General features: G+C 51.6%; 2 protein-coding genes across 2 annotated transcripts in view; one reads left to right on the top strand and one right to left on the bottom strand.

Annotated features, from left to right (window-relative positions):
• Positions 1-5,052, top strand: part of WDR45B (WD repeat domain 45B) — a 34,701-nt gene extending 29,649 nt beyond the window's left edge. Inside the window, 4 exon segments of the mRNA NM_001134042.1 lie at positions 461-546; positions 2,180-2,281; positions 2,967-3,088; positions 3,586-5,052. Coding sequence (NP_001127514.1) covers positions 461-546; positions 2,180-2,281; positions 2,967-3,088; positions 3,586-3,692 — 417 coding nt within the window. The 3' untranslated portion in view covers positions 3,693-5,052.
• An 11,105-nt stretch (positions 5,053-16,157) lies between these two features.
• FOXK2 (forkhead box K2) overlaps positions 16,158-25,680 on the bottom strand; it is a 91,169-nt gene continuing 81,646 nt past the window's right edge. Inside the window, exon 9 of the mRNA XM_024234562.3 lies at positions 16,158-18,019. Within this exon, the coding sequence (XP_024090330.2) occupies positions 17,823-18,019 (197 nt within the window). The 3' untranslated portion in view covers positions 16,158-17,822. The remainder of the gene's footprint in view (positions 18,020-25,680) is intronic.

Below are 25,680 nucleotides of genomic sequence, written 5' to 3'. Positions count from 1 at the left end.
GGTTTTCAGTCCTTTCACTTTTTTTTTTTTTGCCTCACCTTTTTGATGGCCGGATTCCCGTGCTGCTTTTCCTAGCTGTCTGAGGGAGTTAGGGTTTGGACAATGCTTCTCAGATGAGCTCCCTGTGTAGCAGGAGCAGGGAGCCTGGGCCTGGGTGTTCCTCCTGGGTCTCAGCCAGGGATGCAGGCGTCCAGGGTCAGTCCACCCTGCCCGGTCAGGAGGTTGTCTCTGGAAGCCTCTCTTGTGCCCAGTGCCATGGGACCAGGAGCCACCAACCAAGTCGTTCTCAGGGGCACGGCTGTGTGCTGGCAGTTGGAGGAGAAAGTTAAGTATTAAATGATGTGGGTGAGTTTGAGAAAGGCTTGTGTGGACTAATAGATTTGTGAATGTAAATCATTTCAAAAAACTAACGAAAAAGTTTTGAATCTTTGATAATGAAACACTTCACTGTTTTTCAAAGGGGACCCTTATAAGAATATTTGATACTTCATCAGGGCATTTAATCCAGGAACTGCGAAGAGGATCTCAAGCAGCCAATATTTACTGGTAAGGGCACCTCCAACTTCACCGGAGAAGAGCTTTGGGCTGACGGCACGGAAGTGGGCCTTTGGGATTTGGGAGAGGGGGTAGGAGCAGCCACCCTCCTCCCCCCTGTAAGGCCAGAGGAGGGAGAGGTTGGGCTGCTAGGGAGTTGGGTTTCCACTTTTTAAATTGTGATTAATTTTAAGTTTTTATCGTGGGAAATTACACAGAAGTAGAAAGAATATCATAATTAACCCTGCTTCAGCATGTATCAGTATTTGATGGTTTTTGTTGTTGGTGGGTTTTTTTTGTTGTTTTTTGGGGATTTTTATTTTGAGGGACGGTCTTGCTCTGTCGCCCAGGCTGGAGTGCAGTGACGCTATCTCAGTTCGCTACAGCCTTAACCTCCTGGGCTCAAGCGATTCTCCTGCCTCAGCCTCCTGAGTAGCTGGGACCACAGTTGTGCACCACCACGCCCGGCTAATTGTTGTGTTTTTGTAGAGGGGTCTCGCTGCTGGCCCTGGCTGGCAGGCTTGGGTTCATCCCTGTTTATTTTTAGTCTTTCTGGTGTTTTTGCCAGTTTCATCTCGTCACCAGCGCTCTGGCGTGTGTTTAAGGCAATGCTGGAGACCATGTTGGTTTGTCTGATTCCAGCCTGTTATACAGTCTGAGAGGCCACACTGCCACCCCACAGTGGTGTCCCTACAGCCCCCAGGTGCCTAGTGCTGAAGCCCTACTTGGGTAGGATCTCATGCCCTGTGGCCAAGGCCAGGAGGCCTGGTGCCTCCTCCTTGGCTAGTGTTGAGCAGCATTTGGGTCTTTGAGGTGAAAATGTAATTAATATAGCCGGGCGCAGTGGCTCCTGCCTGTAATTCCAGCACTTTGGGAGGCTGAGGAGTTCGAGACCAGCCTGGCCAACATGGCGAAACCCCGTCTCTACTAAAAATACAAAAATTAGCTGGGCGTGGTGGCGCATGCCTGTAATCCCAGCTACTAGGGAGGGCTGAGGCAGGAGGATCGCTTGAACCCGGGAGGTGGAGGTTGCAGTGAGCCAAGGTCATGCTACTGCACTCCAGCCTGGGCAACAGAGCAAGACTCTATCTCAAAAAAAAAAAAAAAAAAAGAAAGAAAATGTAATTAATTTATAAATACGGCAGCTTTACCCGTGAGGTCCTGGGCCTTGTGGTGTGCATAGCACACCCCTGTCTGCTCCTAGAACAGACAGCACGCGGCCAATGGCTGCCACAGCCCAGCTGACCTCCAGAGGGGCAGCCTGCACCTCCTGAGGCCAGGATCGTTGGAGAGAATGTGTGTTTCTCACCCGAGTCTTGTGAGAGCAGCCCTGAGTGGCATGTAGGGGGTGGTCTGCAGGAAGCCCCTTCCCTCTCCCAGACACACAGCTCATCAGCTGCATTTGTGGTGCACCCGAGGAAGACTCTTGCCGTGATACACTGGATTGTGGCTGTGGCTTTGTGGCTTCAACCTGTGGTGCTGTGGGGATGGCTGTCAGCTTGTTAAAGAAAGGGCAGTATTCAGGATTGGCACCTCCAGAGTGGGAATGTTGAGGTCTTCCACAGTGTTGACAAGTGCTGTGGGTTAAGTCTCTGAACTTCTCCACATCCACACAAGGCCTGAGCTGTGCTGGTTTTCTCTGCAGCATTAACTTCAATCAGGATGCGTCCCTCATCTGCGTATCCAGCGACCACGGCACAGTGCATATTTTTGCAGCTGAAGATCCAAAAAGGAATAAACAGTCCAGGTAGGTGTTAGGATGCCTGCTGGGGAAAAGCTGAGGGATGAGAGGAGTCCCCAGTGTTTCAGTGTGGACAGGACAGACCCCCCACGCCAGCAGGGCGGTGTGGATGGACCCAGGACGGACCCCCCCATGCCATCAGGGCGGTGTGGACAGACCTCATATGCTATCAGTGCTGAAATCTTTTTCATTTAATTTGATATTTGTTGGGGTTTAAAAATCAGTGCAGGCTGGGCACAGTGGCTCATGCCTGTAATCCCAGCACTTTAGGAGGCCGAGGTGGGCAGATCACCTGAGGTCAGGAGTTCGAGACTATCCTGGCTAACATGGTGAAACCCCATCTCTACTAAAAATACAAAAACTGGCCAGGCGTGGTGGTGGGCGCCTGTAGTCCCAGCTACTCGGGAGGCTGAGGCAGGAGAATCGCTTGAACCTGGGAGGTGGAGGCTGCAGTGAGCTGAGATTGCACCACTGCACTCCATCCTGGGCTACAGAGTGAGACTCCGTCTCAAAAAAAAATAAAAAAATAAAATCGTACAAGAGGCTTTGTCATGCATGGCAAAAAAAAATTCATTAAAGCTCAAACCATATGAAGGAGCATTTTAGTATTTTCAGCAGCATATTCTGAGCTTACGCAGGTGATTTTTTTTTCCTGTAAACTTTGAACCACTTTCTTTTCTTGTCTTCACAGTTTGGCCTCAGCCAGTTTCCTTCCAAAATACTTCAGTTCCAAGTGGAGTTTCTCCAAGTTTCAGGTTCCCTCAGGCTCTCCGTGCATTTGTGCCTTTGGAACAGAGCCAAACGCCGTCATTGGTGAGTGGTCCTTCCTGGAGAGAACGTCCCCACCCACCCCACCTGGGCTCCATCCACTGAGCGTCGGACCCAACTTCCCATAGACGTCCCACCACCATGCTGTGGCACCGATGGCCGCCCAGTTCCCCGTATTTCTCCTGTGGACTCAGTGTGTCCCGCTTATGGTCTGCACGGCCATTTGGGATGTCTTCAGCCCCCATCCCTCCAGTTTCCCCCAGGAAATCACTGGGACAGGTCTTCCAGTGTTTGTATAGATGACCAAGAATGTTTCTTAACCCTGTAGCCAACACTGGGTGATTAGATGTTCACCCCAAGACAGTCAGGATTCCCGGCTACGGTGCCGACCGAGTGCACTCAGTGGGGACCTGGGGCCTTTCAGGGCTTTCAGAGCAGCTGCCTGGCTCCAAGAGGCCCTTTGCAGTTCAGCTCAGTGGGACTCATTGCTTTTAACTTGAGGGAAAGAAACACACAGGTAAAATGGTCTCCTTCTACCCTAGCAATTTGTGCAGACGGCAGCTACTACAAATTCCTGTTCAACCCCAAGGGGGAGTGCATCCGAGATGTCTACGCGCAGTTTCTAGAGATGACCGATGACAAGCTGTGACTCCAGCTGGGGGCGCCACAGCACCCACCACCTGCCGCCTTCAGGCTCTCGGGGCTGGTGCCAGTGCCCCAGGGGCCTCCTGGGCCACGGGCTGGAGGGGCTGCCCAGGGACCTTGGTCTCGAAGCCATACGTGGTTGTCTGCTTTCCTAAGGACTCCCATTTCCAGTATTAAAGAGAGAATCATCATCAAGGCACCGTAGGTACTCAGTGGCTGTGACCAGCTCGAGTGGCCACTGGCTGTTCCCTTGAGTTCAGCTGTGACGTTAGCTTCAGTGGCTCCACTGCATCTTCACACTGACGGGGGCTCCATACAGACCTGGGGACTGGGCTGACAGGGTGGACGAGTTCAAGTTTGTTTTTGCAACAGATTCCATCGTTCTTACTGAGTCTGCACCGGAGAAGTGAACAAGTGTGCAAATGTAAGTTCTTAACATGATAAGCAGATTTAATAGAACACCAGCAGCCTGCCTTAGAAAAGGAGAAAGGAATTCCTTCTCCCACCCGAACATGAAGAAAAACGACCTGACCCTGTAGAGAGAACAAAGCGTGAATGTTTCCCCTCGTGTGAGCCCAGCCTGTGGTCTTCTCCATACCCGCAACGTGGTCATCTGTGCCCATAACGTCACCTGTGCCCGTGCGTGGCGTCCCCATCTCTGTTGGGGCCATTAGAATGAGGCAGACACCAGGCCACTCTAGAAGCCGAGCCGTCACACCTCAGGCGTGTGCGGGACAGGGACGGGGGGTCTCCTGGTTACGTTCTGGGTTAAATCTGTTTCCCGGTTATGTGTAGGGAACAGCAGAGCGATGCACGAACTTTGAACATTCGTTATGGGGGAAAACATCCTTTAACTTCGGGGTCGTCTGCCAGAGCAGGGTCTGGGAGGGGCCATGCAGTTCCCGCTGGTGTGGAGGGAAATGCCTTGGTCTGGCCTCCAAGCCCCCAAGTGCACCGTCTCCCCTCCCCTCGCCTCATTTATAAGAATAGCTACACACTAACATTTTGGGAAGGAAAGGCACATAACTTTTTTTAACATTTGGTAACTAAAATAGGTTATGGGCTCTACATTGTCAGCTACTTGGGGTATATATTTAATTTTCTTAAATTCCCGTTAAAGAAACTCTATTTTATGGTTTTGATTTCAGATCGCAAACATATAAAACCTGCGTAGCAGCAAGTTCTTGGTTTTTCCGGTTCCTTCAGTTCCTTTACTGTCACTGTCATGTAATCAACTAACTTTGTATGTGGATTTTGATGTAAAGTATGCATGTTCCTTTTATGTGTATTTAATCATGTTTAATTTTGCACACTTATTTGTAATGTTTCTTTTAAATAAAAGTGACTGATTTTGTTGTACTCTGGACCTGTAATGGGAAGTAGAATTGTGTCTTATGAAGCCAAACACTCTTCCCCCCTTGTTGTGAGAATCTGGTTGGACTGTAGGCTTCAGAGCAGTCTGTGAGACTGAAGGGGGGCCGGCCTGTGACAGGACAAGGTGGAAGCCAGGGCCACTGGGTGCGGAGCCTGGAGCTTCACTCCCTGTGTCGGGGACGGGGCGGCCTGCCCTCCTCACTCCCTGTGCCCCAAGGGCACTTCTGGAGGAGGGAGGGAGGAAATGCATCTGTAGGAAGCCTGTGTGGCTCTGGGAGGTCTGAGGCTCCTGTTGGCCTGCAGAGGTGGAGAGTGGCTGTCAGCAGCAATGTCCCTGCATGTTGAAGTGGCAGCTTCAAGTGAGCCGGGGTCACCTTGGCTTGTCTAACACTTGAGATCTGACTCTGGGTGGGGGAGTAGGAGCGTAATTACCAGTTGATAAACGTGCCTGGCGGCACCGGCCCTCCCCGGGCATGTGCTTTTTAAAAATCACTGTAGAGCGGCAAGGACGCGGTGTCCCTAGCACCGGCGGACTGTCGGGAGCGCAGCTGCTTTTCAAATGGAACTGATGGGACGCGCAGTGTGTGGGAAACAAGGCCGGGCTGCTGCCTCCCCCACGAACCTCCTGCGCCCTGGACGTGGGTGTGAAGGGACTCCAGAGCGACTGCCTCAGACGGTGCCTACTCAGCAGCTTTCCTGTCTGATCTTACAGGTGCGTGGGCACGGATGACTCCGGCTGCGTTTCTGGTCTGCCTGCCCTCGCCCGTGGCCCTGGGATGTCTTGTGGGGACAGGCAGCTTGTGCCCTGTGGAACGCAGCCCTGACCCATACCCATACCCACCCTGTGTTTGGCGGTGATGCCTGTGTGAACCCCTGGCCCCCTCCCCCTCCCACCACTGTAGTCGGTGGCGCTGGCCATCTGCAGCCTTCTGTGATCAGAGTTTTATATTTGTGTTTTCTTTCTGCAACCAAACCAAGCCCCTGAATGCCAGAGCTCTTTCACGTGACTTAGTCCTCACCTGTCTTGTGTTGTGTCAGAGGCATTTGGTTGATGACATTGTTGAACTTGAACCAAAATTTTTATCTTCCAGATGGATCAGAGAATACAATGAAAAAAAATGTTCCTTGTAAAATAACATAATAGAAAAATATAAATTTGTAAGCAGAATTGCCCCATGTTTCCACCTCCAGAGAAGATCACTCCTGGATAACCCCACACCTGAATTAACATCTATTTTTATTTAAAAAATTGTTTTGGTAGAGACAGCGTTTCTCGTCCCCGCTGGGCTCAAGCGATCTTCCCACTTTGGCCTCCCAAAGTGCTGGATTGCAGCCGCCACACCTGGCCACTTTTATTTCAGATACATTTGTCAGTTCTGAAGTTGGTTTCTAATTCGTGGCTGATGACTTGTGTCTGCCCATTTGTACGCACTCTACGCTTTGAAATCCTCGTCTGCTGATTTTCCTTTATTCTGAGTGGGGACACACTTGCCTCACTGTCTACTAACTATGGGTTCTACAGGGAACACTGCAGATGGTATGTTGTCGATACGGATTCTGTACATCTGAGGAATATGGGCTTTTTGTTTTAGGCAGGTGCTGAGACTGAACTCTGCATTCCGAGTCTCCCCTGGGGCAGGGATGGGTGGGGCCGGGACTTGGGGGTGACCCTGCCTGCCTCTAGGAATGGCTGTTTAATTTTGTTAAGTGACTTTTCTGCATCTGTTGTGATGATCACACGTATCTTTTTCTCTGTTAACGTGGAGCATCACGTTGATTTTTGAATGTTCAGCCAACCTTGCTGTCCTGCGGGAAAGCCCACTTGGTCATAGTGTGTTATCCTTAAATACTGCTGAATTCGCCAGACGCAGTGGCCCACGCCTGTAATCCCAGCACGTTGGGAGGCTGAGGTGGGTGGATCACCTGAGGTCAGGAGCTCGAGGCCAGCCTGGCCAACGTGGCAAAACCCTGTCTCTAGTAAAAATACAAAAATTAACCAGGCGTGGTGGCGCGTGCCTGTAATCCCAGCTACTCGGGAGGGTGAGGCAGGAGAATCACTTGAACCGGGCAGATGGAGGCTGCAGTGAGCCGAGATTGCAGCACTGCACGCCCGCCTGGGTGACAGAAACTCTATCTCAGGAAAAAAAAAAAAAAAAAAGAATTCTACTAATACTTGGGGATTGTTTTTGGATGTATATGTATAGAGGATTTTTGGACGTATATGTATAGAGGATTCTTATTTCTAATTTTGCTTGTAATATTCTTGCCGCATTCTGGAATTTCGGATCAGGTTAGTGATTTTGTGGTTTTGGCATTAATTTTAAAATGATTTGTCTTACGCAACATCCACCAAAATGTAGACATACAATGGGTTTTAACAAAAGCAAATGTAGACTTGAGACTGAGGCGGCACCTAGTGAAATGTCATTTCTTTTATAGCTCTGTTCAAGAGAAACGCCACCATCTGTAGAGGCCGTGAATTCCCCGACATTTGCTCTGAGCCTCCCACAGACACCTGCGGCCCCATCTTGAGTTGTCCATGCTGGCTGCCAGCCAGAATCCTGTCATCTGTGTAAGATGTTTCAGATGGTGAGTCTGACGACGCTTCTGGGGCATGCGAGCTGAGGGCTAATTATCTCGTAGTCTCTCATGGGTATGTGGAAAAAAACAGGCAAGGATCTGGCCAGATACTGTGGAAAAGGGTCTTCCTGACCTTGATAGCAGAGTGTAACTCCAGAAAATCAGCATTTTTCTATCTCAGTTTCAGTATTTGCACAAGGGACTTGAACTTCATGTCTCACATTATTTTTACCATTATCAGCATATACGACAGTTGCCTATCCTTTTTTATTTTTTGAGACAGGTTCTCACTCCAGGCTGGAGTGCGGTGATGCGATCTCAGGTCACTGCACCCTCTGTCTCCTGGATTCAAGTGATCCTCCCACCTCAGCCTCCTGAGTAGCCGGGACTACAGGTGTGCACCACCACGCCCGGCTAATTTTTGTTACTGTTTTGTAGAGACGGTGTCTATGTTCTCCAGGCTGGTCTTGAACACCTGGCCTGAAGCAGTCCTCCCACCTCAGCCTCCCAAAGTATCGGGATTACAGGCGTGAGCCACCATGCCCAGCCATGCTTCTTTTTCTTTTTTGGCTCTGTCACCCAGGCTGGAGTGCCGGGGTGCAATCAAGGCTCACTGCAGCCTCGACCTCCTGGGCTCAAGTGATCCTTCTGCTTTAGTTTCCCAAATAGCTAGGACCATAGGCATGCACCACCATGCCTGGCTAATTTCTTTATGGTTTTTTTTGTTTGTTTTTGAATTGGAGTCTCACTTTGTCTCCCAGGCTGGAGTGCAGTGGCTCAACCTCGGCTCACTGCAACTTCTGCCTCCCGGGTTCAAGAAATTCTCCTGCCTCTGCCTCTCGAGTAGCTAGGATTACAGGTGTGCACCAGGCCTGGCTAATTTTTTGTATTTTTAGTAGAGATGGGGTTTCACCATGTTGGCCAGGCTGGTCTCAAACTCTTGACCTCAGGTGATCCGCCTGCCTCTGTCTTCCAAAGTGCTAGGATTACAGGTGTGGGCTACTGCACTCAGCCTACCTGGCTAATTCTTAATTTTATAATTTTGTTTTAGAGGTGGGGGTCACCCTATGTTGCCCAGCTTCGTCTCAAACTCCTGGGTGGGGCTGGGCGTGGTGGCTCACACCTGTAATCCCAGCACCGTGGGAGGCCGAGGTGGGCGGGTGACCTGAGGTCAGGAGTTCGGGACTAGCCTGACCGACATGGAGAAACCCCGTCTCTACTAAAAAAATACAAAATAAGCCGGGCGTGGTGGTGCATGACTGTAATCCCAGCTACTTGGGAGGCTGAGGCAGGAGAATCGCTTGAACCCAGGGGGCGGAGGTTGCAGTGAGCCGAGATCGCGCCACTGCACTCCAGCCTGGGCAACAAGAGCGAAACTCCGTCTCAAAAAAAAAAACAAAAACAAAAACACACACACACACAAAAACTCCTGGGCAGAAGCGATCCTCCTGCCTTGCCCTCCCAAACTGTTACAGGCGTGAGTCACCACGCCCGGCCTTAATTTCCTTTTTGATTGTTCATTGCTGGTGCATATAAATACAACTTATTTTTGTCTTGATCTCGTACACTACCACACTGCTGAATTCATGTGTCAGGCTCTAGTAGGTTGAGTGTGTGTATATTCTGTGCAAGTTTCTATACATAATCATTCCATCTGCAAGTAGCGTTTTCACCCCTTCCAATTTACATGCCTGCCTTTCTTGCTGAATGGCTCTGGCTAAGACTTCCAGTACAGTGCTGAGCAGCAGTAGTGAAGGCAGGTATTCTTGTTCCTGATCTGAAAGGAAAAGCTTTCAGTCTTTTACTGTTGAGTATGTATACAGTTAGCTCTGGGTCTCTTTGCATTTTTCCTGCTTGGATTTTGTTGAGCTTATTGGATGTGCAGATTCATGTCTTTATCAGATCAGGGAAGTTTTCATTGATTATTTCCTGAAGTGTTTCTTCTTCTCTTTCTCTACTTCTGGAATTTCATAATGCCTGTGTTGTTCTGCTCGATGGTATCCCATAGACCCCTTATTGTTCACTTTCCCTGCGTTTTTCTTCTCTGCTGCTTAGACTGGGTAATTTCACTGACCTGCCTTCAGGTTCACGGCTGCTTTCTGATGCCTGCTGAAATCCACATTCCTCTAGTGAATTTCTTATTTTAGCTATTTTACTTTTCAGGCCTAGACTTTCTTTTTAGTTAATTTCTATTTTCTGCTATTTCCACATTTTTCACACATCATTCATATTTCTTTCTTTTTGGGGCGGGGGGAGGGGCAGTGTCTGGCTCTGTTGTTCAGGCTGAACTGCAGTGGTGTGATCACGGTGTACCGAGGCCTTAACTTTCCAGGTTCAAGCAATCTTCCCACCTGAACCTTTGGAGTAGCTGGGACCTCAGACACATGCCACCATGCCTAGCTAATTTTTTTTTTTTTTTTTTTTTTTTTGGTAGAGACAGAGTCCCACTATGTTGCCCAGCCTGGTCTTGAGCTCTTCAGCTCAAGCTGTCTCCCCACTTTAGCCTCCCAAAGTGCTGAGACTATAGGCGTGAGCCACCACACCTGGCTTTATTCTTATTTTACTTCTTTGTCCCTGGTTCCCTTCAGCTCCTTGAGCATATTTAAGACAAAGGGTTTGTCTAGTAATTCCAATTTCCAGGCTTCTTCAAGGATGGTTTCTGTCACTATGTCCCCTGCCCCAACCTCATGAATGGCTCATTGTTCCTATTCCTTTGTGTGTTTCGTTTTGTTCTGTTTTGAGACAGGGTTTTGCTCTTATCACCCAGGCTGGAGTGCAATGGTGAGGTCTCAGCTCACTGCAACCTCTGCCTCCTGGCTTCAAAGCGGTTCTCCCGCCTCAGCCTCCTGAGTAGCTGGGATCACAGATGCGTGCCATCACACCTGGCTAGTTTTTGTATTTTTGGTAGAGATGGGGTTTCACCATCTTGGTCAGGCTGGTCTTCAACTCCTGACCTCAGGTGATCCACCCACCTTGGCCTCCCAAAGTGCTGGGATTTCAGGTGTGAGTCACCACACCCAGCCTGTTTTCTATTTTTTTTTTTTTTTTTAATTAGAACTGGCCAACCATGGTGGCTCATGCTTGTAATCCCAGTACTTTGGGAGGCCAAGGCAGGAGAATAGCTTGAGTCCAGGAGTTCGAGACCATCCTGGGCAACATAGCAAGACTCGTCTCTACAAATAAAAAAAAGTTTTATTTTTTCCCCTCAATTTTGATTTTTTTCAATTTGTTGCCTGCTTGCCTTACATTTACTTTGTTGTTGTTCTTTTTGAGACGGAGTCTCGCTCTGTCACCCAGGCTGGAGTGCAGTGGCGTGATCTCGGCTCACTTCAAGCTCCGCCTCCCAAGTTCACGCCATTCTCCTGCCTCAGCCTCCCGAGTAGCTGGGACTACAGGCGCCCGCCACCACACTAATTTTTTTGTATTTTTAGTAGAGACGGGGTTTCACCGTGTTAGCCAGGATGGTCTCGATCTCCTGACCTCGTGATTCGCCCACCTTGGCCTCCCCAAGTGCTGGGATTACAGGCGTGAGCCACTGTGCCCGGCCTCAGAATGCAATTTTTTTTTTATTTTTGAATATTTGCAATGTACTTTCCATTTCAGCATCCTTGTTTGTCTGTTTTTTGAGACAAGGTCTCACTCCTATTGCCCAAGCTGGAGTGTGGTGGTGCAGTCACGGCTCAGTCCAGTTTCAGCTTCCTGGGTTCAGGTGATCCTCCCACCTGGGCCTCCTGAGTAGCTGGGACTACAGGTGCACACCACCACACTTGGTTTATTTTTAGTAGAGACAGGATTTTGCCAAGTTGCCTAGGCTGGTCTCCAACTCCTGGGCTCAAGTGATCCTCCCACTTCGGCCCCCCAAACTGTTGGGATGGGACACCGTGCCCCGACCTGCATTCCTAATTCAAAAACTTGAAGTCCAAAATGCTCCAATGAATATTTCCTTTGAGCATCGTGTCAACACTCAGAAAGTTTTGCATTTTAGATTACTGAATTTTCAGATTAGGAATACTCAACCTGGATAAGTCAGTTTTCTTTGGCTGCTTTCCAGGTAAAAAAAAAAAATGTGTTTTCTTTAGTTTATTGCCTCAACATGGTTTTCCTTGAGATGATCTTACTGGAATTCACTGACCTTCATGAATCTTTAAAGTATTTATTTAAATATATATATATATATATATACACACATACATATATATACACACACACACACACAGGCCAGGCGCGGTGGCTCACGCCTGTAATCACAGCACTTTGGGAGGCCAAGACAGGCGGATCATGAGGTCAGGAGATCAAGACCATCCTGGCTAACACGGTGAAACCCCGTCTCTACTAAAAATACGAAAAATTAGCCGGGCGTGGTGGTGGGCGCCTGTAGTCCCAGCTACTCAGGAGGCTGAGGCAGGAGAATGGCGGGAACCCGGGAGGCAGAGCTTGCAGTGAGCCAAGATCGCGCCACTGTACTCCAGCCTGGGCGACAGAGCAAGACTCCCGTCTCAAAAAATAAATAAATTTAATTTAATTTAAAAAAATATATATATATGTAGTTTTTTTTTTTTAATGAGACAGTCTCTCTGTCGCCCAGGCTGGAGTGCAGTGGTGCAGTCTGGGCTCACTGCAACCTCCGCCTCCTGGGCTCAAGCGATTCTCCTGCCTCAGTCTCCCGAGTAGCTGGGATTACAGGTGCCCGCCACCACGCCCGGCTAATTTTTGTATTTTTAGTAGAGATGGGGTTTCACCATGTCGGCCGGGCTGGTTTTGATCTCCTGACCTCGTGATCCACCCGCCTTGGCCTCCCAAAGTGCTGGGATTAGTCATGAGCCACCACGCCCGCCCAGACTAAAATATTTCTTTAAAAAAAATTGTATAGGCTGTTTCTGTTTTCTAGGAATCTAGTGACATACACAGTAGACCCTTCAATCTTGTCCTACAAGTCCCAGTTCATTTTTGTTTCCAAATGTTTTTCTGTTCATTCACAGAATTTTTTCATTTCTTTGATTCAAGAGCATTTGCCCCTATTTCACAGAGCATGGTTATAATAACTGTTCTTTATCTGATATTTCCAATATTCGGGTCATGTGAGAGTTGGCATTCGGTCTTTTCATTTTAGGGCTGGGATTTTTCTGGCTCTTTTTACGTGTAGTAATCTTGTATTCTAGACATTTGGCATACCTTGAGACTCCAAGTCCATGAAAACCCTCTGCAGGATGCTGAGTTTTGTCTCAGCAGGCAAGTAACCCAGCTATGTTCTGACTGCATGTACCAACCTGCCTCCTGGAGCTGTGACTCTGGTGTCAGGCTAGTTTTCCAAGTCTGTGTTGTGCTGTTCACCCAGGGGCCAGTGTACACAGGAGTTGAGCTCACACAGCCTTTGCTGTTTTCCCCACATCAGTGCCAGTCATGTGGAGCTTTAGAGGGTCTCTAACTCCTCTGCTGTGTCCTTTGATTTAAAAGCCCAGGTTTTAGCCTCTCTGTGCTGTTCCCATTCCTATGACTAGGTCCAGCTTGGGGCCAAAGTGGAGCAGGGATTTCCCTCATGCTCTTTGGACTACAGGGGCCTGTTTTCCAATTCCTCTCGTCAGAGTGAAGGGTTCTGTCGGAGTCGCCAGAGTGAAGGGTTCTGTGGGAGTCGCCAGTGTCTGCAGGGCTGCTGCTTGCAGGAGTTTCCCATGACCATCTCTGCCCAGGATGAGAGGGAAGGGGGCTTCTCTTGGAGATTTTAATGTTCATCCCTAATGTGCGGTTCGGATAGACTGCCCCTGACTAGGCCCAGCAATGGGAGGGGAAAACCCAGGAAAAACCCATCACACCGGTCCTTGTTCTGGCTCTAGTCTGCCTGGTGTTCTGTATTATATACGACTGACTTTCCGTAGGACTGAGATAGTTGCTCTGTTTGTTAGGTCCACAGTTATAACCCCTAGGAGACCCAGGGTGGGGGAGCCCACTGGGACCTCTGTAGCCAGTTCAGTCATCAGAGGTCACTTGAGACCCACTTTGAATTCTAATTTTGTGTTGCTGTGGACATAGCTCAGAAAGGGGGCAACAAACAGTGACAATTTCCCAGCACCCATCAACGCAGCCCGGGTGCACTGCAGGCGCAGACCTGGCGGAAACAAATTACAAATGACGGCTTCACTTTGCTGGAAGAGGCAGTCTCGCAGGGTGTGATAAACGGTTCTTTTATCCCAATATGAACTGTTTTAAATTAGGGAATCAGTGTAAGGAACAAAACACTCCATTATGAACTCTCTGTCCGTGAACATCATTTAGCTCCCAAAGACCTATGTGTCATTTTCAGCACGATTTCCTCCCTCTGCTACCCTGGGGTGAGCACTGATAATGTTGTCACGATTCCAGACATTAGCAATCCACACCAGGTTTTCAGGGGCTTAAAGATCAGTGTTTCTGTGTGGGAACTTAAATACCCAAGCACCTCTTCAGAAGAGCTGCTTTTTCTTTTTTTCTGAGATGTAGTCTCGCTCTGTCGCCCAGGCTGGAGTGCAGTGGCGCAATCTCGGCTCACTACAAGCTCCACCTCCCAGGTTCACGCCATTCTCCTGCCTCAGCCTCCCGAGTAGCTGGGACCACAGGCACCGCCACCACACCCGGCTAATTTTTTTTGTATTTTTAGTAGAGATGGGTTTTCACCGTGTTAGCCAGGATGGTCTCGATCTCCCAACCTCATGATCTGCCCGTCTCGGCCTCCCAAAGTGCTGGGATTACAGGCGTGAGCACCGCCGGCCAAGAGCTGCTTTTTCATTTCCTGAGAAAATGTACCTCAAGGTGCTTTGCAGTGATCTTCATCCTCAGGTTGGAGAGGAATTCCGCAGAAGAAACAGTGGCAGCCACAATCTCCAAGTAACTTTAAAACTCCGACATCATAGATAAATCAAGACCCTGTCACCACTGCCTGTGACACGGCACCTTTTCTGCCTGCACGCTCAACCCGCTGTCCCGCTGGTAGGGCCTACAGTGCTGGTCCTCAGTGCAGCTCCCTGGTAAGTTCTTGCCAATGCGCTAGGCCTCCGGTGTGCTCAGAAGAGAGCATGAAGTTAAAAAGTCTATCACCATGAAAATGATACTCTGCATTCCATTAAAATTAATAAAAATATTTTATTGAATTTCAGGAACTTGGTACTTTTTTAAAATTTCAAATCTTTGCACACAAATCACCACTATACTTTCTAGAATAGTGGAAGTTAGGACTTCAAGATTGTCACTTATCTCCTTGTGTCACACAGCACAGAAACCCCAAGTCCTCACACTGCCCCCACCCCCCTTCTGGCCATGACTACCGACTACTTGTTATTCTAGCGGAGGACAATGACGGAAGTGGGCAGACGGCTGAAGGAATCAGCTGTCCACCGCGTACTCTACTAAAGTGAGAGGAGGAGCAACTGAGGATCATGCCGCACACACTCCGAGTGCACCACGTGACGTGGGTCATACGGGAGTTCCCTTTTGTTTTCTTGTTTGGTTCTGGGCAAAGCTACTGAAATTGTTTCTAGTCCCTGAGGAGCTCAGAAGCTGGGCAAAGGTCACAGCAGAGACTTCCTGAAAATCAGACACTGAGGAACACAGTGGAGAGCGGGAGTTCACAGCGACGCAGCTGAGGATGACGCAGGACCTCTCCCAAAGGTGCTGCAGCTCCAGCACCAGGGGCCAGGGCTGCGGCGATAGCAGCTCAGCAACCCTTGCTGTGCTCAAGTTCTTGGGGATTCAGAGCTAAGTAAGTTCAAAATTCAGAAACAGTGCCTGAAAGACTGGCAAGAAAACCCGGGGTGTGGGGGTCTGCTCATCTATGGTTTGTTACTGCTCTCGCTTCAATATTCTTAAATTCCTAGGTACCAATGAAGAAGCCAAGTAAACGTGGCAGAGTGAGGAGGAGACAGGAGCGTGTGCACCTTCCATCCGTGAGAGGCACACTTCAGCCTGGGTTCAAGATGCAGAATGGTGCCTACAGCAAAAACAAAAAACAAAACAAAAAACCCTCCTCCCTTCTTTACCATTTGAATGGGCATTTTCCTTACCTGTGATCCCAACAGAAACAGATCCAGACGTATCATGTAAAGCCCACGTTCCAGGATCAGAAGTAACCAGTTTATGGACTGAGCTTACACGGGAAGGTCTACCCCGACTCCTTCTGGATAGTAACATACACAGCTGCATAAAAACGTCTCCAAGGGGACATACGATGCATGTGCTTGGTGTCCAAGCCAAGCTCCCCACCGGTGACCTCGCTGTTCCTTCACTCAGAGCTCGAGAGCTCATCTCCTATCAGAGAACCCCATCAGCTGTGACCAACAGAGCTGGAGCCCTCTGTGGAGGGAGCTGACCCCACACACAGGACACAGCAGAATCCTGATTATTTTACAAACTGCAAACCTTCTGAGTAAGAAGACAAAAATATACATTCCAAGGTATCTGTAAAGTGCTTGGAAGATGCAGACAGCTGCACCGAGGGGCTCTGATCCAGCCACACGCTGCGATTTCCTGCGGCCACACACACGGTCAGTCACATGATGGTTTCGCTTTTATTTCTTAAATGGCTGTTATAATCCAGCTAGTGTGCAGTGATTTCATACCTTCCAGCGTGCGCCACCGCAGTGACGCTGCCCCAGCCCCATGCTGAGGGCCGACACAATTCACGGAACAGATTCATCATATTTGGTCTTTACGTAAATATTAAATGTTTTAAAATTGCCTAAATATACCATTCTGAGCCATTTCATCCCACCAGGAAAATACAGGTTTTTTCCTCTCTAAAAAAAAATTAAATACCAAAATAACTACATTTAAATAAATAATGTTATGATGTTGACATTAAAAAGCTCAGCATCAGGCTGATGCCCTCTCCACGTGCACTGCCCGTGGCCCTCGGCTGGCACACTCGGGAAGGGCGAGCGGTTTTCTTCCTGAGGAGCCGGGCAAGGAGGTGCGGGGACCTCCCACTCTCATTCCCTCACCCCCGTCCTGTCCTCATTTTCCGTAGAGGAGTCAGCCTCAGGATTGGGTTCGGTTCTGAAAGGTCAGGGACATTTCCTACCACAAAACAGGAACTGCCCAGACGTCCCCTGCAGGACGTGGCTCGGACCCCGCTCCACCACGGCGGCCGCCCACCGAAGGCGGGGAGTAGACAGCGGGTCAGAGGCCGCCCAGAGCCGGAGGGACACCCCAAATACAAACATACCACGGAGAGACCTGGGATCTGAGTTTCAAAAGGGCCTGTGATAAAAGACTGAATCTTTTTTTCCAAATGAAGTAGAAATGGTTCTGTTGTTTTTAAACATACACAATACTTAGGAGACTTGTTTTACTCAGAGTGGAAAATTTTGCCAGGGACAAAGTCAACACAAAGAAACAACAAAAAATAGCCAGAAAGAGAACAGTTAAGTGCAGCTCGGTGAGTCCCGGCAGTTCCTTCCTGGCACCGGCTCCTCCCTGGGTTCTCAAGGTTCCATGCGGCCACAGTGTCCGTCCACCTGTCCACGCGAGCCACACGCTGAAATGGAGGTGGATAAAATTCATCAGGCAGCTGCTGTAACACGGAAATGTGCAGATGCCAGAGTAGCTTCATCTGAACTTTAACAAGACAGACGAAATCATTCCATAGGCTGAAAACAAAAACAAAACTACGTTGTTTCTTGTCCCCAGATGAAATCCACGGAAAGGGCCTGTGTGATTCCGAAAGTCTGAGTAGAAATGGAGTGATGTGAAATGCCCAAGACCCCATTATTTTGTAAAGAAAGGACACCTCAAAATACTCTAATTCCACGTCTCCGCTGCCTGGTGGGTCCTGTGAGGGCGGCGGGGACGGCTCCCCCCGCGTCCTGAGGCCTAGTCCTGGGAGACCCACTCACGGCAGGCGCTGGCTGTGCCGTCCTCACACAGCGATGCCTGGTCCTCGCGGGAGGACAGTTTCACGTGTAGGTAAAAGCTCAGCCCAGCAGGTGCTCAGTGGAGACACTGTCTCCCAAATCAGGTTTTGTTGTGTGTGGGTTTTGTTCAAGTGTGACTTCTGTCTTTAAACTAAGGAGTGTTAAGGCCACCTGGGTTTTCTGTTTTCAGTGCTGAGAGGTGAAGTCCAACCACAGGGCCCTGCACCCCCGAGTGCTGGCGGGAGGCCACGTCTCCTTTTGGCACCACAGTTGATATTGTTAAAGAAAAGCTCTCCCAGTCGCTAGTTCTGGACACCCTTTTCCCTTACGGCTGCCGGTGGCGTGTCCACACTCAGGGCAATGACAATGCTCTCGCCGTCTTCTGTCTTGATCCGCTTCAGCTCCGGCTGCTCCGGCTGGTCACCATTGTGGCGCTTTGTGGGCAGGGAGGCCGATGCGGACGCGTGTGTTGCCAACATGTGCAAAGGACTCGCCGCAGCTGAAATGACACGAGGGAGTCAGAACCCCACGCTCTCACATGAACCCTCGCCCTCTAAGGGTCCTGCCACTCCCGGGCCCGCGGAGGCTCCCACAAGACCCCAGGGACTGGCCCACAGTGGCCAAGGGCACAGGAGCCTGGGCTGATTAGCAGACATTTTTATTAACAGCTGGCATCATCTTTGTTATGTCCTATAAATAGGCTATTTTGATGTCACTGCTGGGGGAGAAAGGCTGAGTCCAGTAATGGTTGAGGCAGACAGGAGATGGCCCTGCTGGCTCCTCGAAGGATTGGCTGCTGCTCGCTGCTCTCCCTCATGCGGAGGCCCTGCCCTCGCCCCCCCACCCACACAAGATGCTCCTGGACCATTTCCACACAGAAGGGAGCAGGGCTCCACCTGTCCCATAGGAGAGAAGCACCGCAGTTTCCCATGGATGCTGCTCACCTGTGTCCTGGGTCAGTCCACAGAGGTGTGTGGGCAGAACAGAGACTGCTGGCTGCTAATGGGTGACCAGGCTGAGTTAATTCCAAAGGCCAAGCTTCCAACTAACATGCGATGGGTAATGTTATGTGCCAGCCTGGCTGAGCCACAGTGCCCAGATTTTGGTCAACCATTACTCTGGATGTTTCTGTATAGTTACTTCTTTAGATGAGATTAACATTTAAATCAGTCAGCTCTGAGTAAATCAGTTGATCGCCATGAGTGGGTGGGCCTCATCCAATCAGGTGAAGGACTAAGAAAAGACTGAGGTCCTCTGAGGGGAGCACTCTGCCCTGGATGGCCTCTGGACTCTTGAGAATCCAGCACTGACTCTTTCCCTGGGGCTCGGTCCACCCTGCAGATGCTGAGCTTGGCAGGCCCCACAACAGAGTGGGCAGATTCCACAGAATCTCTCCAGGCTGCCGCCTTGGCTCTGTTTCTCTGGGGCACCCTCACCCCCCAGGTGCCAATCGAACCCCACCATCTCCAGCTTCCGGCACAGGCCAGTCCTCTTTGTGGGCGGCGGCATTTCTGGAAGACGCCGTTACCTCCCCAGGGGGCACTTCTTGGTGGGCCCCGTGATGCTCTGAGAAGCAGGCCCTAGGCCCCTAGGCTGCGCACACACCAGCCACTGCACTTCTCTAACCTCAGACCAACTCAGAGCACCCCAGGGCGGAAGCAGGCACACACCCCCAGGGAGGCCCCAACCCAGCTGTGCAGCAACCCCTTCAGGCTGTCCCGGGAGGCTCAGAGCAGACACGCCTACAGGACAGTACCTGAACCCAACCACAAACACAGCACACATGGTACGCTCCGCCCTGGTGCCTAGAGATGTGGGAGGGGGACTTGCTCACCTGTCCGTCAAGGGCCCTCTCAGACCACAGGCCCTGGCGTGGGCAATACCCGCCTCCTACTCGCAGTCCCCTCAGGGACGCTGGCTGGTCAGGGACCGACCTCCGCCCCCAGCTCTTCCCCAGGGGAGCAGATGTGAGTTCGGCCAGATGCGTGGTCAACTCCTCATGGCCAGATAGCTGGGGCAGCCACGAAGAGTGGGAGCCAACACTGGGCTCCGAAGAGACTCAAGCAGCAAACAGGGACCCAGTGACATCGGGTCGGCCGTGAGAGCCCCGTTTTGGAATTCAGGACACGGCCCTGAGGCCACAGAGGTGTGTTCCCTGGAAGCCAAACCCCTGTCAACAGTGTGGATGTGTGACTTCATCGTGTTCCCTTCTCCTTTCCACCTCTGAGCAACAGAAATAGCAGAGGATGAATTTACACATAAAACATGAACAAGAGGCCAGGTGCGGTGGCTCACGCCTGTAATCCCAGCACTTTGGAAGGCTGAGGCGGGAGGATCACCTCAGGTTACGAGTTCAAGACCAGCCTCGAACTGGCCAGCATGGTGAAACACCATCTCTACTAAAAATACAAAAACATTAGCCGGGCGAGGTGGTGGGGGCCTACAGTCCCAACTACTCGGGAGGCTGAGGCAGGAGAATCACTTGAACCCAGGAGGCGGAGGTTGCAGTGAACTGAGATCGTGGGTGACAAAGAAACTCCGTCTCAAAAAAAAAAAAAAAAGAAGCTGCTCAGCTTCCAGAAAGCACAGCTGCCACAAAGCAGGAAGCTGGGCTGAGGAAGAGGCTTGGAGCCCAACGAGAGGGCAGGGGAGACTCCAGGCCTAGGGGAGGCACAGGAGGCCGCTGAGCCCACCCACGTGACCCGGAGGAGCTGTGTTAGGTCGGCACCCTCTCAGGGAGACCCCCACGTTCCCTGATGTCGGTTTCCTGGCACCTGACGGCAGGGTGGCCCCCACAGAGAGAGGCACCCAGACGCGAGTCACAGCCAATGTCTGACAAGCACCATACCCTGAAGGAGACGAGGTCGCTGCTGCGGTGTGGACACTGGTCTCTTGAAATGCTGAAACTCACTTGCCACGCAGCCTAATGAAGAGGTGGCATCTTCAGAAGGTGACCTGACCATGAAGGCTTTGCCCTCACTAATAGCTTAATGCTGTCACCAAGGGACAGGTTCATGATTCCAGGAGTGAGTTCATTATAAAAGGGTGAATATGCCTTCGCCCCATCACCACATGAGCACACGGGAAGAAGGCCCTTGCCAGCCTCCGGAACTGCAAGCCAATCCGTTTCTGTTCATGATAAAGTACTCCATCTTGGGTGTTCTGTTACGGCAGCACAACATGGCTGAGTCACCCAACAGAAGAGCCTCACCCTCACCAGGACTCAAGTTGACCAGATGACCCAGAGAATACAAGTGGTGTAGGCCAGGCACAGTGGCCCACGCCTGCAATCCCAAGGGAGGCTGAGGCAGGTGGGTCCCTTGAGGCCAGGAGGCTGAGACCAGCCTGGACAACATAGCAAGACCCCGTCTCTATAAAAAATAAATAATTTTTAAAAAGACATAAAACTAGAAACGACAACTAGACAGGAGGAACAAGTTCAGTGTTCTGCAGCACTGCAAGATGATGACAGTCAATGATACGGTTTCAAACAGCCAGAAGGTCCCACACTTAGAAATGGTGAATGAGACGACAGATGTGCCCATCACAAGCCACATGCTTCCCACATCACTGTGCGCCCCACACACATGCACAATTATTCTGTGTCAATTAGAGAACAGCAGTGAGAAGCCTGGAGTGAAAAGAAACTGGGAGGCCAGGCACGGTGGCTCACACCTGTAATCCCAGCACTTTGGGAGGCCGAGGTGGGCAGATCACCTGAGGTCAGGAGTTTGAGACCAGCCTGGCCAACGTGGTGCAACCCTGTCTCTACTAAAAATACAAAATTAAGCCAGGTGTGGTGGCAGGTGCCTGTAATCTTAGCTACTCAGGAGGCTGAGGCAGGAGAATTGCTTGAACCCAGGAGGCAGAGGTTGCGGTGAGCCAAGGTCATGCCACTGCATTCCAGCCTGGGCAACAAAAGCAAAACTCTGTCTCAAAAAAAAAAAAAAAAAGAAAAAGAAATGGTGACACTTAAATACTCTCATCCATCCAGCCCTGCCCTCACAGAGCCTCTGTCGCGAGGCACCCCACCACGTGGAGACCCCACATGGACCCCTGTAACAGCAGAGGGGCTGTGCTAACACGCCCGGCCCTGAAGACAGAGGTCTCAGCAGAGGCGCTGAGGGAGGTGGAGAGCACACAAGGAAGGCTAAAGGCAGCAGAGCCCTGGAGGCGCCAGAGCTGGGGAGGGAGCAGCCATCAGCCCTGCAGCCCCGGGGTGGGCCACAAGAGAGGGCGACCCCTCTGCTCCAGGGCAGAGAAGGAACACGCACACGAGTTGGGCAGATGCTCCCAATGAGGCCCACATGTGCTCTCTTGGGAAGGCACTGAGCTCTGTTAATCTAAAAATGCTAAATAACGCAGAAGGGTCCATCCAGCGAGCACTGCAAACTCTGGTTTGCGCTGAGGACCACATGGTGCCAGGAAGGACCATCCTGGACAAGGAGTGTGATGTATGAGCACCTCGGGCCCACGTGAGCTGCGTGGACACGGGCGTGGCACAGGGAGTCACGGCTTAGCGCATGGGGCCTGGAGGCGACCCTGCCTCTGAGCACACGCAGAAGCGCAGCCGTCTTCACCAGCCCCTGCACCTCACCGGCTGAACTCGTAGACAGGCTTGCTCTGTGTTCTGCTGGGACTACAGGTGCCGCCACCACAGCCACTTTTGTGATTTTTTGTGATTTTTTGTAGACACAGAGATTCACCATGTTGCCCAGGCTGGTCTTGAACTCCTGGGCACAAGCAATCCGCCCACCCTGGTCTCCCAAAGTGCTGGGATTACAGGCGTGAGCCACAGTGCCCAACTGTTTCTATTCCTTTAGGGGAAGAACTAAGTTCCTCTGCAAGTCTATCTACAGAGACGTTCAGGATTTGTGGCAAAGCAGCCAGCGGGCTCAGCTGCTGCCTACTCCAATCTCCAGATGCTCACAAGGGGACGTTCCCCACCCTGAGGGTCCTCACTGATTCAGAGGGTGGCTTTTGGAAAGAAGATTGCGGAGATGCATTCACATTTTTGGCCTTCCATGCACACGAATCCTCCCCACATAAATTCCAATATTTTCAAACTGAAGTGTCCGGAGCATTTTTTTTTTTCTTTTTTTTTTTTTTTTGAGACAGTCTCACTCTGTCGCCCAGGCTGGAGTGCAGTGGCGAGATCTCAGTTCACTGCAAGCTCCGCCTCCCGGGTTCACACCATTCTCCTGCCTCAGCCTCCTGAGTAGCTGGGACTACAGGCGCCCGCCACCACGCCTAGCTAATTTTTTGTATTTTTAGTGAGACGGGGTTTCACCATGTTAGCCAGGATGGTCTCGATCTCCTGACCTCATGACCCACCTCGGCCTCCCAAAGTCCTGGGATTATAGGCATGAGCCACTGTGCCCGGCCTGTCTAGAGCATTTCTTAGCAGCCAACTTTTACCCCACAGGCAGCCTATGTCATAACACTTGACAACACCTCAGTTGTGGGCTGTGTGGATACTACAGGTAGCAAGCCCCTCCAAGACCTCCAGGAAGCATCAGAAGACCCTATACTGTGGACAGAGACGCCGAAGCAGCTCAGACACGAGGGCAGCTGCTCCACTGCCACCGCCACGGTGATGATGGGTGTGGCTCCCGCAGAACACAGGCCCTGACCCGAGGCCTCGCACCTCCTCGTCCTCATGGCCTGATCCCGCTGCTCTGGGGCTGTCAATCCAGTGGCGGCAGCTGCTGCTCTGCCTGGAAAGGCTCCGCTTTGAGACTGGGTGTGAAAGACGTCCAGGGACCCTCAGACGTCACTGCTGTTTTACATGCTCACAACGCAACACCCATCGTCACTGTGGGACCAGCTAGGGATACCCACATCATCAAATCTTCACCCCAAATCTGGCTGCCAGATCCCCACCGAGGCACGTGTGAGCACCTGGCGGCCACAAAGGACCCGCAGCCTCAGCCCGGCTCCCCTGTGTCCTGCTCTGTGCCGATGCACTGCTCCCACTGCAAGGGTCCTTGTGAGGGACACGGGACCGTAATTCCTCTGTGGGGCCGGGAGCCAGAAGGCTCTGAAGGCCCACACTCTCCCAGGTACGTGGCCTGCAGGTGTGGGGCCATAGCCGTCCAGCCAGCTGATCCTGGCACAGGCACCCACACAGCACGCGGTGACCAGGGCTGGGCTCTGGGGAGCGCGGGGCTTCATCTACCTTCCTCTGTGCCTATCGCTCTCCTTTCCTTCCTTCCTCTTTCCCTCCCTCCCTCCTTCATTCCTTCCTTCCAGAAACTGCTGCATACCCTTTCAGAATAAGAGCCTGTGCCTGGCACAGGGAGACCTTCACGGGGTCTGCCTCTGCCAGCGCGAACTGGGCATTTCACTCTCACTGCAAAGTGTGCGCCCTCACACCAGGGGCCACCGCTGAGATGCAGACAACCCCGGCCAGCTTGAGGAGATGCCCCAGGGAACACTGGAGTCAACAAATGATATTTGAGGACCACGTAACTGCTACACAACGAAGAAGAGCAGAGTTAGGCAGGAGGGAGCAAACGATCAAGGCGGGAACAATGTTAACCAAAGAAGCGAAAGGCAAGGCCTGAGGAGAACGTCGCAGGGTGAAGCAGCAGCAGCCGGGCTGGTCAGGCAGGCCTGGCCAGACAGGGAGTGGCCCCGTGAAGGGCCTCATGAGGTTCCTCCACTGTGTGAGGCTTGAGCTGTGGCAACACCTTCCACTGACAGTGATCTGTGAACCCTTAAGAAGGTGACAGAAAGAAAACAAGAGGACACACATGTGAGCCCCACGAAGGACCAGGACGGTAGAGAGGCCGGAGGAGTCAATGTGTGAGCCAAGACATGCTCCAGAACCGCAGCTCAGCCCAGGCCACACTGAGCAGGCGAGGCCCCGGCCAAACACAAACACAGCTCAGCCCAGGACCACACTGAGCAGGCGAGGCCCTGGCCAAACACAGTTCAGCCCTGAACTCCCAAATCAAAACGACAACACTGGCCGGGCATGGTGGCTCGCGCCTGTAATCCCAGCACTTTGGGAGGCCAAGGCTAGAGGATCACCGGAGTCCAGGAGTTTGAAACCAGCCTGGGCAACATAGTGAGACCCCCGTCTCTACAAAAAATTAGCTGGATGTGGTGTTGCACACCTGTAGTCCCAGCTACTTGGGAGGCTGAGGCAGGAGGATAGCTCGAGACCAGTAGGTCGGGGCTGCAGTGAGTTGAGATCTCGGCACTGCCCTCCAGCCTGGGTGACAGAGCAAGACAATATCTCAAAACAGCAGCAGCAAAGATGAAGTCATTAACAAAAACACAACCACAGTTGTGCCAGTAAACCAGAAACAGCGCCTGCAGCCCAGAGACAGGAGGTGAGCCTTGGAAACAAGAAGCAGAAGGGCCTGTGGTGTGGACAGTGGCACCGCAGCCCTGAGGCAGGGGTCCCCCAAAGCGAGCTCTGAGGGTGCTTGTACGCAGCACATGTGATGGGAGGAAGTGAATATGCATGAGCTTGGGTGCCTGGACTCTTCCCACATCTCCCTGCCAGGGTGACTTGGGAGCGTTTCCAGAAAATGCCAGGCTTTCCTTTCCATGTACTCAAAAAGGGGAGGCCTCAAGCCCTCCCCACACTCTGGAACAAGCTTGGAGCAGTTTCTGGGTGCCAGGCACATTTCTGGGGCTTCCCTTCCTGTTAGTAAGAGGAAGCCTCCCGGCTTCCATCTTCTCCAGGCCTTCTCCATGGGGCGGCAGCATGATGCACCCCAGCTCTGCACAGGGTTTGAGGCCCTGGAGCAGAGCAGGGGACACCAGAGCACTGGCAGGTGGGCAGGGTGTGGACGACGGTGACAACGGGACCAGGGGCCGCCCTGGTGAACCTGACAGGCCAGGGATGGGCTCGCCTGTGTTTGAATGAGGCCTCCGTGGAGACCCCTATGGAAGCAGGAATGAGGGCACACTCCAGCTGGAGCGACAACCCCAGAGTCACCTTCCAGGAAGACACTGGCAGCTCATGCCCTGCGCCTGCCCACGGAACTCACCTATCATCCCACCAAGTCACCTGCTGTCCTGCAAGGCCAGGGCTACAGTGCATAGCCGGAACATCCTGACCCCTCGTCCTGTCAGCCCCACCTCCCATCTGTCAGCACTGTCTTCACGACATACGCAGAGGCCAAGTCCTGAGCCCCGGGTCCC

The sequence above is a fragment of the Pongo abelii genome, chromosome 19, assembly GCF_028885655.2.
Source record: "Pongo abelii isolate AG06213 chromosome 19, NHGRI_mPonAbe1-v2.0_pri, whole genome shotgun sequence".
NCBI lineage: Eukaryota > Metazoa > Chordata > Mammalia > Primates > Hominidae > Pongo > Pongo abelii.
The sequence above is the reverse complement of the archived record's forward strand: the minus strand, read 5'-3'. Positions and strand labels throughout refer to the sequence as shown.